We start from the raw sequence: 15,142 nt of genomic DNA, 5'->3' as shown, positions 1-15,142 counted from the left end.
CACGAGCTTTCGTGGGTGAATACCCACTTCGTCGGATGCACGTATTCACCACAAAAGCTCACGCTCCAATAGGTCTGTTAGTCTATAAGGTGCCACAGGACTCTCTGCTGTTCTGGCTGATGATCAGCTCCTCTACCGCGAAGAGCAGGCCCTGCCTGCAGTGCTCTGCACCTGCCTGAGGCTTGCAGTTGGGGAGTGGGGGCAATGCAGCCCCCTATCCCTCACACTATCCCATGTTAAAAAGTGGGTGGGCACAGACCTCCCATTTTAAAAGTGTGGTGGCCATAGACCTCCTCTCCCCCTGGTTCTGGTGCCCCTGCTGGGATCCCCCAGTGACTGACAGAGCAACATGGCACTGGGTGTAAATGGCCCCTTACTGCTCCCTGTGCCCAGGGAGTCTCCTCACCTGTAGTGGAGGAGCACTCAGCCTCTGTGCTCCAGGGACCCCCCAGGAAATGTCCGCTCTCCCCTCGGGAGCAGGCTGAGCTGCTGGTGCTGCGACAGGGTCCCCCCATCTCCTGCCCTGGAGAGGCAGGGAGGTCACCAGGAAGCAGGCTGGGAGATGCCTCCTGCTGGGCCATAGGGCTGGACTCCTGGGGGCTGGCCTTGAAGCAAAAGCAAACCCAGAGCTGCATTGCCTGGCTCCTTTCATGGGCTGGGTCCTGCCTGCCCGGGCAGAACTTGGGGCACCTCCATCTCGGAGCAGATGCCGCCTCTCCCTGCTCAGTGCCTGCTGTGGGAACTGGTCTCTTCCTGGTCAGGAAGGCCAACCGTGTCCATGTCCTGGGCTGGCTGGTGGCTGTTTCCCTCCCAGCAGGGACAGAGGGGGCCTTTTCTGCCTGGGGCTGCTGGCAGCTGCCTCCTGCTGGCTCCGGGGCCACACGCAGAGCCGTCCTCCTCCACATCCTCCTTAGCACGTCCATCCTGGAACTGAGCGGGGGTAGCTGTGAGTCTGGGGCAACGCAGCCTCTTGCCAATGAGCCTGTCCGCCCCCCCCAGCTTGGGCGACTCCCTTTCACCTCATGCCCCCCCAAGGGGCACCTGGAGTGGGATCTGCACACACCAGCAGGATCTGATAGGACAGACTGCTCCCAAAGCTCCTTTGTGCCATCCTGGCACTGGGACACCAGGGGAGTCTCCCCCATTCACAGCAGTGGGGTCAGGGACTGAGACCTGCAGTAGTTTGGGCAAACAGCTCCCTCCTGCAGACCCATGTCACACTCCCTCCCTAGGCTGAAAGGGAAGAGAACTCAGGTGTCCAGGCTTCCCCTGGGACACTTCCCCAACTCAGATTCAGAAGGGCCCAGTCCTGGGGAGTGGAGTGCCTGGATCCCCACTGATTTCAATGGGGGTAGCGGGTGCTCAGCACCTCCCAGGGTCTGGCCCCCGGTCCCTTCCAACCCTGATATTCTGAGATTCTGTGATTCTACTGCCAGGCTGGCGAACAGTCTTCTACAAGGGAAGGGCTGGGAGCTCATGGCTGGGACATTCCTAAACCCACTGGAGCTGACTCTGGAGAACACCCTACAGGGAATATGCTGCCCAGGCTCTGAGCAAGGGGCTCCAGGGGGGTTGTGCTTAGAAATCAGTCTCTCACTGGGGAAGATTATCCCCCATTTCTGCCATCCCTGGACAGAAAGGAGACGCTGATAAGGAAACGTTGCATGGCATCTCTGGAGGCAGATATTCCTGGTCACTGCCTGCCCCCTCCCTTCTCCTTTATCTCCTAGTCCAGGCTGGAGGGGTCCTGCCCTGGGACGTTACACTGCCTGGCCGGCAGGGCGGGTGCAGACACTGGGCAGGCAACAACGTCTGTGAAAAGACGAGCAGGTCCTACTGCCAAGGGATGGGAACTCTCAGGCCAGCAGCAGGTACCAGAACACTGACTTTGTGTGAGTGTGTGGAGGGGGGGATGACACCTCCCAGCTTATGATCCCCCAGTACTTTACACATGTTCCTGAAGTCTTCCAACCCCTGGGCTGTAGGGATTGGAGACCCAGCCCCTCTCATGGGGAGCGGTACCTGGGCTGGGGAAGCCACTGGCTCAGGGTCATGAGTCAGTGACAGAGCCAGGGATGGAACCCAGGGGTCCTTCTTGCCAGGCCATTGCACTAACCACTACAGCACACTGCCTCCCAGAGCTGGGAATTGCAACCTGGCCCCTGTTGCCAATGGCCCTGGCCTGGAGTGGGAGTGAGATCTGCTGCAGTGACTGGAGCAAGGGGGTGGAAGTCAGGACTCCTGGGTTCTATGGCTGTGTGTTGTAGGCTTTGTGATGTTACGCGAATGAAATATGACCATGTATATCATTGTTGCTACCACGTTATATACTTGTGACAAATCTTGTACAAAGTATGTCATGTAAGGTGTCAATAGAAAAGTTATGAGCTGCTGAATATAATTATCCTATTTGTATTCATATATCATTGTTGTATCTGAAGTTGTGAATATTGACTATGTACCTGTCTTTCAAATGTGTTTGCTCCTGGGGTGACACCCACAAGGTAGATTACATCCAGTCTAGCCAGCACATTGCAAATAGACTATTCAAGTTGATGGCCCTTTAACAAATACAGTGGGCCATAGATGAAGGTTTCCCCCCTGATGATGGACTTTCCTATGGACATTTTAACCAGAACATGAGTAATGGCTGTGGCCCCTGCCCTGACTCATCAAACCATGTAAGGGCATGTGACCAGTTCATGTGACACTGGACTCTATCTTGTGCCTGTACTTTTCCACAAACTGTGCTGGGGGCTTTGCTTGGGACAATGAGTTTCCCTCCACATGGGAGAAACTGTAAAAAACTCTGGAAGCGTCTCTGTTTTGCTTCTTTCCTGCTCGGATCTCTGGACTATGGAAGAATGAAGGGGGATTTGATAGCTGCTTTCCACTACCTGAAAGGGGGTTCCAAAGAGGATGGATCTAGACTGTTCTCAGTGGTAGCGGATGAGAGAACAAAGGAGTAATGGTCTCAAGTTGCAGTGGGGGAGGTTTAGGTTGGATATTAGGAAAAACTTTTTCACTCGGAGAGTGGTGAAGCACTGGAATGGGTTCCCTAGGGAGGTGGTGGAATCTCCTTCCTTAGAGGTATTTAAGGTCAGGCTTGACAAAGCCCTAGCTGAGATGATTTAGTTGGGAATTGGTCCTGCTTTGAGCAGGGGGTTGGACTAGATGACCTCCTGAGGTCCCTTCCAGCCCTGATATTCTATGATTCTATGACTTATACTAACAGGAGCACTGCAGTCAATGGACTGGGGACCTTCCAATCTTTTGGATGTTACCAGAGACATTATAAGCCAGCAGTTTATTCCATCACTGCTACAAACTTGATCCAAGAATTTTGTAAAGATTGTGCGTATTTGATTCCTTTGACCATTTTAACTCTCTCCTCTTTCTTTTCTCTTATAAATTAACCTTTAGATATTAGATTGGCAACAGCATGATTCTTGGGTAATCTGGACAGGAACAGGCTGAGCTGGTAGGCAAGTAGGAAGCTGAGAACAGAAGAGGCTGTAGTGTGGACCCTGCCGTCACTGTAGAAGCTCGGGGAACCTGATCCTGAGGAAAGGGTGTACAAGAGGAGAGTGGAGAAAGAGCCTGGTGGAAGTGAAGTAGGAGCCGCCCAGGGAACTAGTACAAGGTTTGGCACTGTATAAACAGTAGCTGTTGGTTGTAGGGTCTCTGAGCTGGAACCTGGAGAGGAGGGCAGGCTTCAGTTCCCCTATCGGCTGCTGGGCAAGTGGCACGGAGCCGGCAGTGGAGGTGAAGGCTGCTCTTGCTACGCCAGACGCTGAGTCACAAAGAGAGAGGGTGGCAGAGCATGTGAACCAGCTGCAGAAGGGAGTGTCAGAGCTGGAAAGAGCCATTCCCCAGAGAGGCCAGGAGACGGCGCCCTAGGTGGTGAGTGGAGCCTGTGACTGGCTGGTGTCAGACACTGGGCAAGTTGTTTCCCACTCTGAGCCCATCTGCACTATGGGATCACTCTTGTGAGGTTTACCCAAGGAAAGCTGCTCTTCAGTACATTCCCAAAGACGGGTTGTTATTGGCTTGGAAGGTGCCCAGAAGATCAGCAGGGATTCCTGCTCAGATAACCCTCCCATTGCCTTGTTAGCTCAGAGGATTTAACACTCATGATTTGATCAGGACTCATTACTACCAGGAGTTTGAGACGTGTCTATACCGTCACTGGACAGATGGAGAACTGAGGTACAGAGACGGGAAGTGACCTGCCCAGGGTCCCACAGCAGGACAGTGGCAGAGCCAGAAAGAGAAGCCAATAGCCCTGCAACCCTTGCCCTGAGGCCTGGCTCAAGCCTTCTCCCTGTTGCTCAGTGGAGCTTCTCCCCTCTTCCCTCAGGGCGATGAAACCTGGGTCCTTCTCTTGGCACCTGCTGACTCCACCCGAGGGGAGCCCTCCTAGTGCCTGGGTCGCAAGGGCTGCTGTGCCCTGGGGAAGTGTTTAGTACCATATAATACACTAGGGGTGTAGACCAATGCACAGAGGAGAAAATAACTATCCCAATGTCCCAGTAATGATGCCAGAGGGGGGGCTTTATTAGGCAGAGGGAAGAAAGGCCTGGGGCTAAGGAAAGAAGAGGAGTAACTAGAATATTAAACCATTGACAATACCTTAAACCCTCCACCCCCAACATTCACAAGGGGCCTAACTCCCCCACGCCTCTGGCTCCCTTCTAGCCTCAGCCCAGGCAGAGCAGCTGTTGGGATCCTGCTCTGGGAAGGGTGATGTACACGTTGGCCAACTTAAAACTCACAAGTAAACGTGGGGTTTCTTACAAGGGCTCCCCCTGAGCAGGCAGGGTGATGCTGAGGCTCCCTGCCCCGGAGTCCAATGGACAGTTCGGCGTCTCTTGGTAGCCTGACCTGGAATTGTCCTCAGCCTCCGGGTTGATGGTCTCGCCTGGGCTGAGGTCCTTCAGTACCCGGAAACAACCACAGTTTCCAACCTTCCCTTTGCATGGCAATGGGACATTGGGTGGGGAGCGCCCAGGCTGTGACACATCTCGCTCTGCTCCACTTCACCAACAGCCGACAACTGAATGTAAACCGACCCCTGTCTCCGAGCTCTGCCTCCTGATTGGTTGTGGTGGTAGCGCCCCGCGTGTTCCATCTCTGCCCGGCATTCCAGGAACAGGGCAGGGCTGGGACTGGCTGCCGTCCCCTCCAAACTTAGAGCAAGACGTCAGGAGCCACCAGCTCCCAAGGGCGTTACTGTCCAGAGTCCTGCTCTGACCACAGATGACAGATACCCACCCCTGAGACATGGATAGAACCCAGGGGTCCTGACTCCCCGCATCCGCTCTAGTCACCGCACTTCCCCCTTCACAGGCTCTGAAAAATCCTGTGGCTTTGTTCTGAACTTTTGCTTGGTCTTACCAGAGGATAACAAGAGAGTTGAACTCTGTGCTGCTAAGGGCGGCTGAGCTGACAGAGGGTGGGAGGGGCAGGAACGCAGCCTCTGTCCCTGATCTGTAGCAGTCTGTGTCCGAGTGAAGTTCCTTATTGAGGTTGCAGGAACAAGCGATCTCGATGTGTCGGAAGAGTAGTAAATATGGCAGGCGACCAGCTTGGCTTAACAGTGAAATCCTTGCTGATCTTAAACGGAAAAAAGAAGCTTACAAGAAGTGGAAGATTGGACAAATGACCAGGGAGGAGGATAAAAATATTGCTCAGGCATGCAGGACTGAAATCAGGAAGGCCAAATCACACTTGGAGTTGCAGCTAGCAAGGGATGTTAAGAGTAACAAGAAGAGTTTCTTCAGGTATGTTAGCAACAAGAAGAAAGTCAAGGAAAGTGTGGGCCCCTTACTGAATGAGAGAGGCAACCTAGTGACAGAGGATGTGGCAAAAGCTAATGTACTCAATGATATTTTTGCCTCTGTCTTCACAAACAAGGTCAGCTCCCAGACTGCTGCACTGGGCAGCACAGTATGGGGAGGAGGTGACCAGCCCTCTGTGGAGAAAGAAGTGGTTTGGGACTATTTAGAAAAACTGGACGAGCACAAGTCCATGGGGCCGGATGCGCTGCATCCGAGGGTGCTAAAGGAGTTGATGGATGTGATTGCAGAGCCATTGGCCATTATCTTTGAAAATTCATGGTGAACGGGGGAGGTCCTAGATGACTGGAAAAAGGCTAATGTAGTGCCCATCTTTAAAAAAGGGAAGAAGGACGATCCGTGGAACTACAGGCCAGTCAACCCCACCTCAGTCCTTGGAAAAATCATGGAGCAGGTCCTCAAGGAATCAATTCTGACACACTTAGAGGAGAGGAAAGTGATCAGGAACAGTCAGCATGGATTCACCAACGGCAAGTCATGCCTGATTAACCTAATTGCCTTCTATGAGGAGATAACTGGCTCTGTGGATGAGGGGAAAGCAGTGGATGTGTTATTCCTTGACTTTAGCAAAGCTTTTGATACGGTCTCCCACAGTATTCTTGTCAGCAAGTTAAAGAAGTATGGGCTGGATGAATGGACTATAAAGTGGTTAGAAAGCTGGCTAGATCGTCGGGCTCAACGGGTAGTGATCAACGGCTCCATGTCTAGTTGGCAGCTGGTTTCAAGTGGAGTGTCCCAAGGGTCAGTCCTGGGGCTGGTTTTGTTCAATATCTTCATTAATGATCTGCAGGATGGCGTCGAGTGCACTCTCAGCAAGTTTGCAGATGACACTAAGCTTGGAAGAGTGGTAGATACACTGGAGGTTAGGGATAGGATAGAGAGGGACCTAAACAAATTAGAGGTCTGGGCCAAAAGAAACCTGATGAGGTTCAACAAGGACAAGTGCAGAGTCCTGCACTTAGGACGGAAGAATCCCATTCACTGTTACAGACTAGAGACCGAATGGCTAGGAAGCAGTTCTGCAGAAAAGGACCTAGGGGTTACAGTGGACAAGAAGCTGGATATGAGTCAACAGTGTGCTGTTGTTGCCGAGAAGGCTAACAGCATTTGGGGCTGTATAAGTAGGGGCATTGCCAGCAGATTGAGGGATGTGATCATTCCCCTCTCTCCGACATTGGTGAGGCCTCATTTGGAGTACTGTGTACAGTTTTGGGCCCCACACTACAAGAAGGATGTGGAAAAATTGGAAAGAGTCCAGCGGAGGACAACAAAAATGATTAGGAGGTTGGAACACATGAGTTATGAGGAGAGGCTGAGGGAACTGGGATTGTTTAATCTGCAGAAGAGAAGAATGAGGGGGGATTTGATAGCTGCTTTCAACTACCTGAAAGGGGGTTCCAAAGAGGATGGATCTAGACTGTTCTCAGTGGTAGCAGATGACAGAACAAGGAGTAATGGTCTCAGGTTGCAGTGGGGGAGATTTAGGTTGGATATTAGGAAACACTATTTCACAAGGAGGGTGGTGAAGCACTGAATGGGTTACGTAGGGAGGTGGTGGAATCTCCTTCCTTAGAGGTTTTTAAGGTCAGGCTTGAGAAAGCCCTGGCTGGGATGATTTAGTTGGGAATTGGTCCTGCTTTGAGCGGGGGTTGGACTAGATGAGCTCCTGAGGTCCCTTCCAAACCTGATATTCTATGGTTCTATGAAGTGAGGCCTATCGCCCCTCTCAGTGCCTGTGACAGATGGCAATTTCCTGCAATGTCCTGATGTGATGGCCTTCACTTTTGGGGAGTGTTGCCTAGTGGATGGGGAGGTTGTCCCTTGGAAGCGCGGAGGGGTGGTTTGGTAAGGGAGCCAGGGCCCTCCCACTCCAGCAGGCTCCAGGCCAGGGCCCTGTGAGGGCTATCCAAGGTCTGACACCCAGGAGCACCTTAAGGCTGCCCTCCCTGGGCCACATCCCACCCCGCTATTGCTCACAGTCGGTAGCAAGGGGGTGCGAAGGGGGTCAGCTCACCATTGGGTGCCTCCTCGTGGCGAGGTATGGCCATTCTCTCTCTTGGGCAGCAGTAAAGGTCAGTGCCAAGTCTCTCCCCTGCTGGGAGAGTCCCTAAACCAAACCAGGGAATTAACACAAACAAACTGAGTTTGAATGAGAAGGAGGGGAATACATCCTGCCAGGGATGCATCTGAAGCAGGTCGTCCCTTCCTTCAGGAAGGGACCTGTGCGCAGTTGCTGTAGGGAGAGAGCCTGCCTGCCCTTGGCCCGTTCCTCAGGCGCTGCGAGTTGTGGGTCTGCTCTCAGCCCTGGCCTGCTCCCCAGTGAGCGGGTCTGCTCCCTTTTAGCTCCTCCTCCCGGCTGTGCATCTCTCGCAGGTGTGGCAGGGCTGGCTGGACCCAAAGCAGCTCCTTCACCCCTGGGTGCCCAGTATGGGCTTTGTAGATCCCAGCACACCTGACCAAACCTTCATAAATTAAGTTATATGATAATGAACTAAGGTTCAGTGTTTTACGAGAATCAACATGATTCTTTGGGACCACCCGAAATGGAGTGGACTTGTTTTATATAAAGGAAGCCTGGGATGCTCGCGGGAATCTTCATGCCACGATCCACCTCGGGCTGCAGGAGAGGAGTGTGGGAGGAGCCACACCTAGTCACCTCTATTTAGAAAATTTTTCCAAGGGACAGTTCTGTAAATTGTCCTGAGAGGAGGTGGCTGCTTTGTGTGCGTTGCGGTGAAGTGACATTTATACAGCAGCAGCTTATTCCATGGCACAGAGCCCCTGTGAGCTAAGCGCTGCTAGCTTCAAGTTACAAATGAGAGCATTGAGGTGAACTGACTTGATAAATGCCACCGTTAGAATCCAAGGTCAGGGCTGAGCGGAGTCTCTTGCTGTCAGACCCTGTGTAGTTCACTAGAACAGACTCCAGATCTCCTCCATCCTGCAGGGCTCGCCAATCTGTCACTGACAGCCCTTCCGCCTGCCTGGCAGCTGGGAGGCAGAGCCACTTCTGTCCATGGGGCCAGGATCCCAGGTATTACTGAGAGGTACAGTACATCTAGAGAATGTAACGTGACCACCTGGAGCAGGTGAGAACACACCTCACTCACATTCACAACTTAAATTATTCCCATAAGCTTCGACCTATGGGGGAAGTCAAAGGAATTCTTCCCAAGTAAAATCAATGTGCTTGGGACCTGTAAAGATGCCCTGCTCTCTGCGGAAGATTTGTAATACAGCACTGTCATCTACAGGACACGCTAGAGAACATGACACTGATAGGAGTCGCTGCCTTATTCCCAGGAGTTGACTGGTGGGAGGGGGAAACACTCAGGCTACTCCCTCTCTCATCTGGCAACCTGATCAGTGGAACCAACGCGGCTGGACACCCCCACAACCTGCCTCGGGAAGGGGCCTGGAACAATGCATTGAAGGCAAGCCGCAGAACCACTGCACTCCAAGGCACAGATAGCAGAGCTGAGCCATTGCTCTGAACTCACCCCAGAACAGCTGGGAGCACAAGGTCCTGCCACTATCTGAGCGCACAGTCTGAATTGGAAGCAATGTAAGAGGCAGCTCCACTGCCCGCACCAGCATCTGTGACCTGGAGGTCAGACAGCAGTGGTGCCATGAGCATGGGAAGGTGCCTTCTTGTACAGTTTTAACACACAGCACCATCCCGTATCAATGTTTAAGTTGCTAAGGTCCACAAAGGTATTTAGGCACCTAACTCCCTTTGAAATCAGTGGGAGTTAGGCACCTAAATAGCTCTGAGGATCTGGACCCAAGTGAATGAGTTTGGCGGGTCACTTAGAAGGCCTAGTCATAGAGGGACTTACCTGCTTTGTGTGAGCCTATATACAAATGCAAGAAGTATGGGCAATAAGCAGGAAGAACTGGAAGTGCTAATAAATAAATACAACTATGACATTGTTGGCATTACTGAAACGTGGTGGGATAATACACACGACTGGAATGTTGGTGTGGATGGGTATAGTTTGTTCAGGAAGGATAGACAGGGGAAAAAGGGAGGAGGTGTTGCCTTATATATTAAAAATGTACACACTTGGACTGAGGTAGAGATGGACATAGGAGACGGAAGTGTTGAGAGTCTCTGGGTTAGGCTAAAAGGGGTAAAAAACACGGGTGATGTCGTGCTGGGAGTCTACTACAGGCCACCTAATCAGGTGGAAGAGGTGGATGAGGCTTTTTTCAAACAACTAACAAAATCATCCAAAGCCCAAGATTTGGTGGTGATGGGGGACTTCAACTATCCAGATATATGTTGGGAAAATAACACCGCAGGGCACAGACTATCCAATAAGTTCCTGGACTGCATTGCAGACAACTTTTTATTTCAGAAAGTTGAAAAAGCTACTAGGGGGGAAGCTGTTCTAGACTTGATTTTAACAAATAGGGAGGAACTTGTTGAGAATTTAAAAGTAGAAGGAAGCTTGGGTGAAAGTGATCATGAAATCATAGAGTTTGCAATTCTAAGGAAGGGTAGAAGGGAGTACAGCAAAATAGAGACAATGGATTTCAGGAAGGCAGATTTTGGTAAGCTCAGAGAGCTGATAGGTAAGGTCCCATGGGAATCAAGACTGAGGGGAAAAACAACTGAGGAAAGTTGGCAGTTTTTCAAAGAGACGCTATTAAGGGCCCAAAAGCAAGCTATTCCGATGGGTAGGAAAGATAGAAAATGTGGCAAAAGACCACCTTGGCTTAACCACGAGATCTAGCGTGACCTACAAAATAAAAAGGCATCGTGTAAAAAATGGAAACTAGGTCAGATTACAAAGGATGAATATAGGCAAATAACACAGGAATGCAGAGGCAAGATTAGAAAGGCAAAGGCACAAAATGAACTCAAACTAGCTATGGGAATAAAGGGAAACAAGAAGACTTTTTATCAGTACATTAGAAGCAAGAGGAAGACCAAGGACAGGGTAGGCCCACTGCTCAGTAAGGAGGGGGAAACAGTAACGGGAGACTTGGAAATGGCAGAGATGCTTAATGACTTCTTTGTTTCGGTCTTCACTGAGAAGTCTGAAGGAATGTCTAGTATAGTGAATGCTTACGGGAAGAGGGTAGGTTTAGAAGATAAAATAAATAAAGAGCAAGTAAAAAATCACTTAGAAAAGTTAGATGCCTGCAAGTCACCAGGGCCTGATGAAATGCATCCTAGAATACTCAAGGAGTTAATAGAAGAGGTTTCTGAGCCTCTAGCTATTATCTTTGGGAAATCATGGGAGACGGGGGAGATTCCAGAAGACTGGAAGGGGGCAAATATAGTGCCCATCTATAAAAAGGGAAATAAAAACAACCCAGGAAACTACAGACCAGTTAGTTTAATTTCTGTGCCAGGGAAGATAATGGAGCAGGTAATTAAAGAAATCATCTGCAAACACTTGGAAGGTGGTAAGGTGATAGGGAATAGCCAGCATGGATTTGTAAAGAACAAATCGTGTCAAACTAATCTGATAGTGTTCTTTGATAGGATAACGAGCCTTGTGGATAAGCGAGAAGCGGTGGATGTGATATACCTAGACTTTAGTAAGGTATTTGATACGGTCTCGCATGATATTCTTATAGATAAACTAGGAAAGTACAATTTAGATGGGGCTACTATAAGGTGGGTGCACAACTGGCTGGATAACCGTACTCAGAGAGTAGTTGTTAATGGCTCCCAATCCTGCTGGAAAGGTATAACAAGTGGGGTTCCACAGGGGTCTGTTTTGGGACTGGTTCTGTTCAATATCTTCATCAACGATTTAGATGTTGGCATAGAAAGCACGCTTATTAAGTTTGCGGACGATACCAAACTGGGAGGGATTGCAACTGCTTTGGAGGACAGGGTCAAAATTCAAAATGATCTGGACAAATTGGAGAAATGGTCTGAGGTAAACAGGATGAAGTTCAATAAAGATAAATGCAAAGTGCTCCACTTAGGAAGGAACAATCAGTTTCACACATACAGAATGGGAAGAGACTGTCTAGGAAGGAGTATGGCAGAAAGAGATCTAGGGGTCATAGTAGACCACAAGCTTAATATGAGTCAACAGTGTGATACTGTTGCAAAAAAAGCAAACATGATTCTGGGATGCATTAACAGGTGTGTTGTAAACAAGACACGAGAAGTCATTCTTCCGCTTTACTCTGCACTGGCAGGCCTCAGCTGGAGTATTGTGTCCAGTTCTCTGCACCGCATTTCAAGAAAGATGTGGAAAAATTGGAGAGGGTCCAGAGAAGAGCAACAAGAATGATTAAAGGTCTTGAGAACATGATCTATGAAGGAAGGCTGAAAGAATTGGGTTTGTTTAGTTTGGAAAAGAGAAGACTGAGAGGGGACATGATAGCAGTTTTCAGGTATCTAAAAGGGTGTCATCAGGAGGAGGGAAAAAACTTGTTCACCTTAGCCTCCAATGATAGAACAAGAAGCAATGGGCTTAAACTGCAGCAAGGGAGATTTAGGTTGGACATTAGGAAAAAGTTCCTAACTGTCAGGGTAGTTAAACACTGGAATAGATTGCCTAGGGAAGTTGTGGAATCTCCATCTCTGGAGATATTTAAGAGTAGGTTAGATAAATGGCTATTAGGGATGGTCTAGACAATATTTGGTCCTGCCATGAGGGCAGGGGACTGGACTCGATGACCTCTCGAGGTCCCTTCCAGTCCTGGAGTCTATGAGTCTATGAGAAACAAGGTGTGGGGCTAGTCGACGTGGCAGAGAGCGGAAAAATGGAGAATTCCTCTTAAGAAATTCCCTTGGCTTGTGAACCAACACCTCCTTTGTAGTCAATAAATATGGTGTGGGTGTGAGATCTGGAACTTGAGCACATGACAAACTGTACCTGAGTTTCACAGGCCCCTTAGTCCTCATCATACTGCCTCATCAGATGAATTGTAATGCTTGATCGCAGCTTACGGGAGAAGTTTCTATGTGTGTTTTGGTGTGTGATCAAAGAACATATATTTGTTGCCTTTCATCTCCCATACTGCATGTCCTAGTTCCTGTGTTCATGGGGCTATGAGCTATTCTTTTAACTATTATTGAATTATTCAATTATGTGAAGCAAAGGACTAACTCTTAACTGGTTAAGAAAAGAATAACTGTCAGGACCTAAGGTTACTGACTGATTCCAGTGGCAGGTCACAAGGTTTCAAGGGTCCTAGTCTCACCCGGTCTGTCTGCTCCAGGTCGCTGGGTGTGAGGGGCCCTGGGTTTGACACAGTCTGTCTGTTCTAGGTTGCTGGGTGTGAGGGGCCCTTGGTCTGACCCAGTCTTGCAACTCCAGGTTTCCTACTTTAAATATTTTCCAGTCATTTAAGAGTATTATTGGTTACCGTGTTTATTAACTAGGGAGCTCACTGGCTCTGGTATGAAATGAATGCTGGCTAGGGGCTGTACCTGGGGCTGGGAGAAGCCCTTTTCACACCTTCAAGGTGTTAAGGTGACACTGTCAGTTTACAATTCATGGCGAGGTATTTACAAAATGGCTGCCTCAGTTCAGCTCCTCTGTCCAAATTTAGGCTCTTTAAAAAGTGACCTGAGGCGGGGAGCTGCAATTGCCACTGATTCCCGACTGAGGGGTTTGCCACAGGGTCAGTGTGCCGCAGGGAGCTCTGCCTGCCAGAACAACCCCAAATCTACAGTGCGTCTGCTTGTTAGCAACCCCTTGGCTGGCAGCAAGAAGTTGCTGTGATCCAACAGTTGCTAATAAGCAGAAGGCAGGTTTGTGAGGCAGCAGCCAGGGATGGCAGGTGTCATAGCATTCTTTCTCAGATATGAACCTTAGAGTTCAGAAAATGAGATACTAGCATGAATTGCCCTAAACTTAATTACCAGCTTAGATCCGATAGGCTGCCACCACCCAAAAATATAGTGTTTGGGGCACTCTGACCTCCCCAACCTTCCCTGGGGACCCCAAGAACCCAGACCCCTTGGGTTCTTAAAACAAGGAGAAATAAACCATTCCCCCACCTTCCCCCTCTCAGAAATTCCCTCCCTGGGCTATCCTGAGATACTGATCTAACCTCTTAAATCACCATACAGAGAAGCATCTCCCTTCCCTTCCACAAAGAGGCAAACAGATTCAAGGAAAACCGAGAGAGATTCTATCTCTCCCTCCTCCCGTCTCCCGCCCCAGTCCTGGTGAATTATCCCAATCCCCTGGGATAAAACAAGAGAAACAATAAAAAAATCAATCAGGTTCTCTAAAAACAAATCTTTTAATAAAAGAAAGAAAAAGTAAAGAATTATCTCTGTAACTTCAAGATGTAAATATACAGGGTCCTATAGCTTACAGATACCAGAGAGAGCCTTTCCCCCCAGTACCAATACAAATCAAAATATTCCCAGCAGCTACACATATAAAAGTTAACCAGCCAGATCCACAATTGCAAATAGAGTAAAACAATTAAAAAAGCCTAAACTGCCTGGTTTTTACCTTCTATTTGAAAAGAAACTTAGAGAGCCTGTAGTAATGTCTGGTCTCTCTCAGACCCTCCGAGAGAAGAACAAAGAACAAAGAACTCACACCCAAACTTCCCTCCACCCGAATTTAAAAGTATCTTGTCTTCTGATTGGTCTTCTGGTCAGGTGTCCAGTTTCCTGCTTGTAACCCTTTACAGGTATAAGAGACATTAACCCTTAACACTCTGTTTATGACAGCAGGTCTCAGCACTTCCTTTCCTGGCTGCTGCCTCACAAACCTGCCTGCCAGTCAGGACCGACGCCAGTGTTTTTGGTGCCCTAGGCGCACAGCCATTTTGCCGCCCCGCGTGATGCTTCCGCGGTTCCTGCGGAGGGTCCGCTGGTCCCATGGCTCCGGTAGAGCTGCGGCAGGTCAACCGGAGCCGCCTGCTGCCCCCCCGGCAAAATGCTGCCCCCTAGTAATCCTGGCGCCCTATGCGATTGCTTAGGTTGCCTAAATAGAAGCGCCAGCCCTGCTGCCAGTGGAGCTTTTCATCCAAAAATGTAGCTAACAAGCAGCATGCCATTTATAAGCTCATGTAGCTAATAAGCAGCAATAGCCAACTGCCATGAACATTCAAGTCAGCAGAACAGGATTGGTTCATGGCAAAATGTTGCTATTAACCAGAAGTTGTGACTATCCAGACTGCTATTAAATGGAATCAACCGTTATTGGCAATTGGAGCTAGTCAGAGCAGACTGAAGGGCTCCGCCCAGGACCAGATTCAAAGCCACCTTCGCTCACGTACACCCTCCTGAGGGCACTGAGCATTCATGGACCAAACCCCAGGCTCCAGGATCTTGGGAGTTT

At 49.7% G+C, this 15,142-nt stretch overlaps 1 protein-coding gene across 1 annotated transcript in view; it reads left to right on the top strand.

Annotated features, from left to right (window-relative positions):
* The first annotated feature begins 1,817 nt into the window (after positions 1-1,817).
* The window catches only part of LOC127030286 (lanosterol synthase-like), a 223,411-nt gene continuing 210,086 nt past the window's right edge, over positions 1,818-15,142 (top strand). Inside the window, exons 1-2 of the mRNA XM_050916502.1 lie at positions 1,818-1,871; positions 2,509-2,681. Of these exons, the coding sequence (XP_050772459.1) occupies positions 2,647-2,681 (35 nt within the window). The 5' untranslated portion in view covers positions 1,818-1,871; positions 2,509-2,646. The remainder of the gene's footprint in view (positions 1,872-2,508; positions 2,682-15,142) is intronic.

Source organism: Gopherus flavomarginatus, chromosome 10 (assembly GCF_025201925.1).
Source record: "Gopherus flavomarginatus isolate rGopFla2 chromosome 10, rGopFla2.mat.asm, whole genome shotgun sequence".
Lineage (NCBI taxonomy): Eukaryota > Metazoa > Chordata > Testudines > Testudinidae > Gopherus > Gopherus flavomarginatus.
This window is presented reverse-complemented; position numbering and strand designations above follow the sequence as displayed.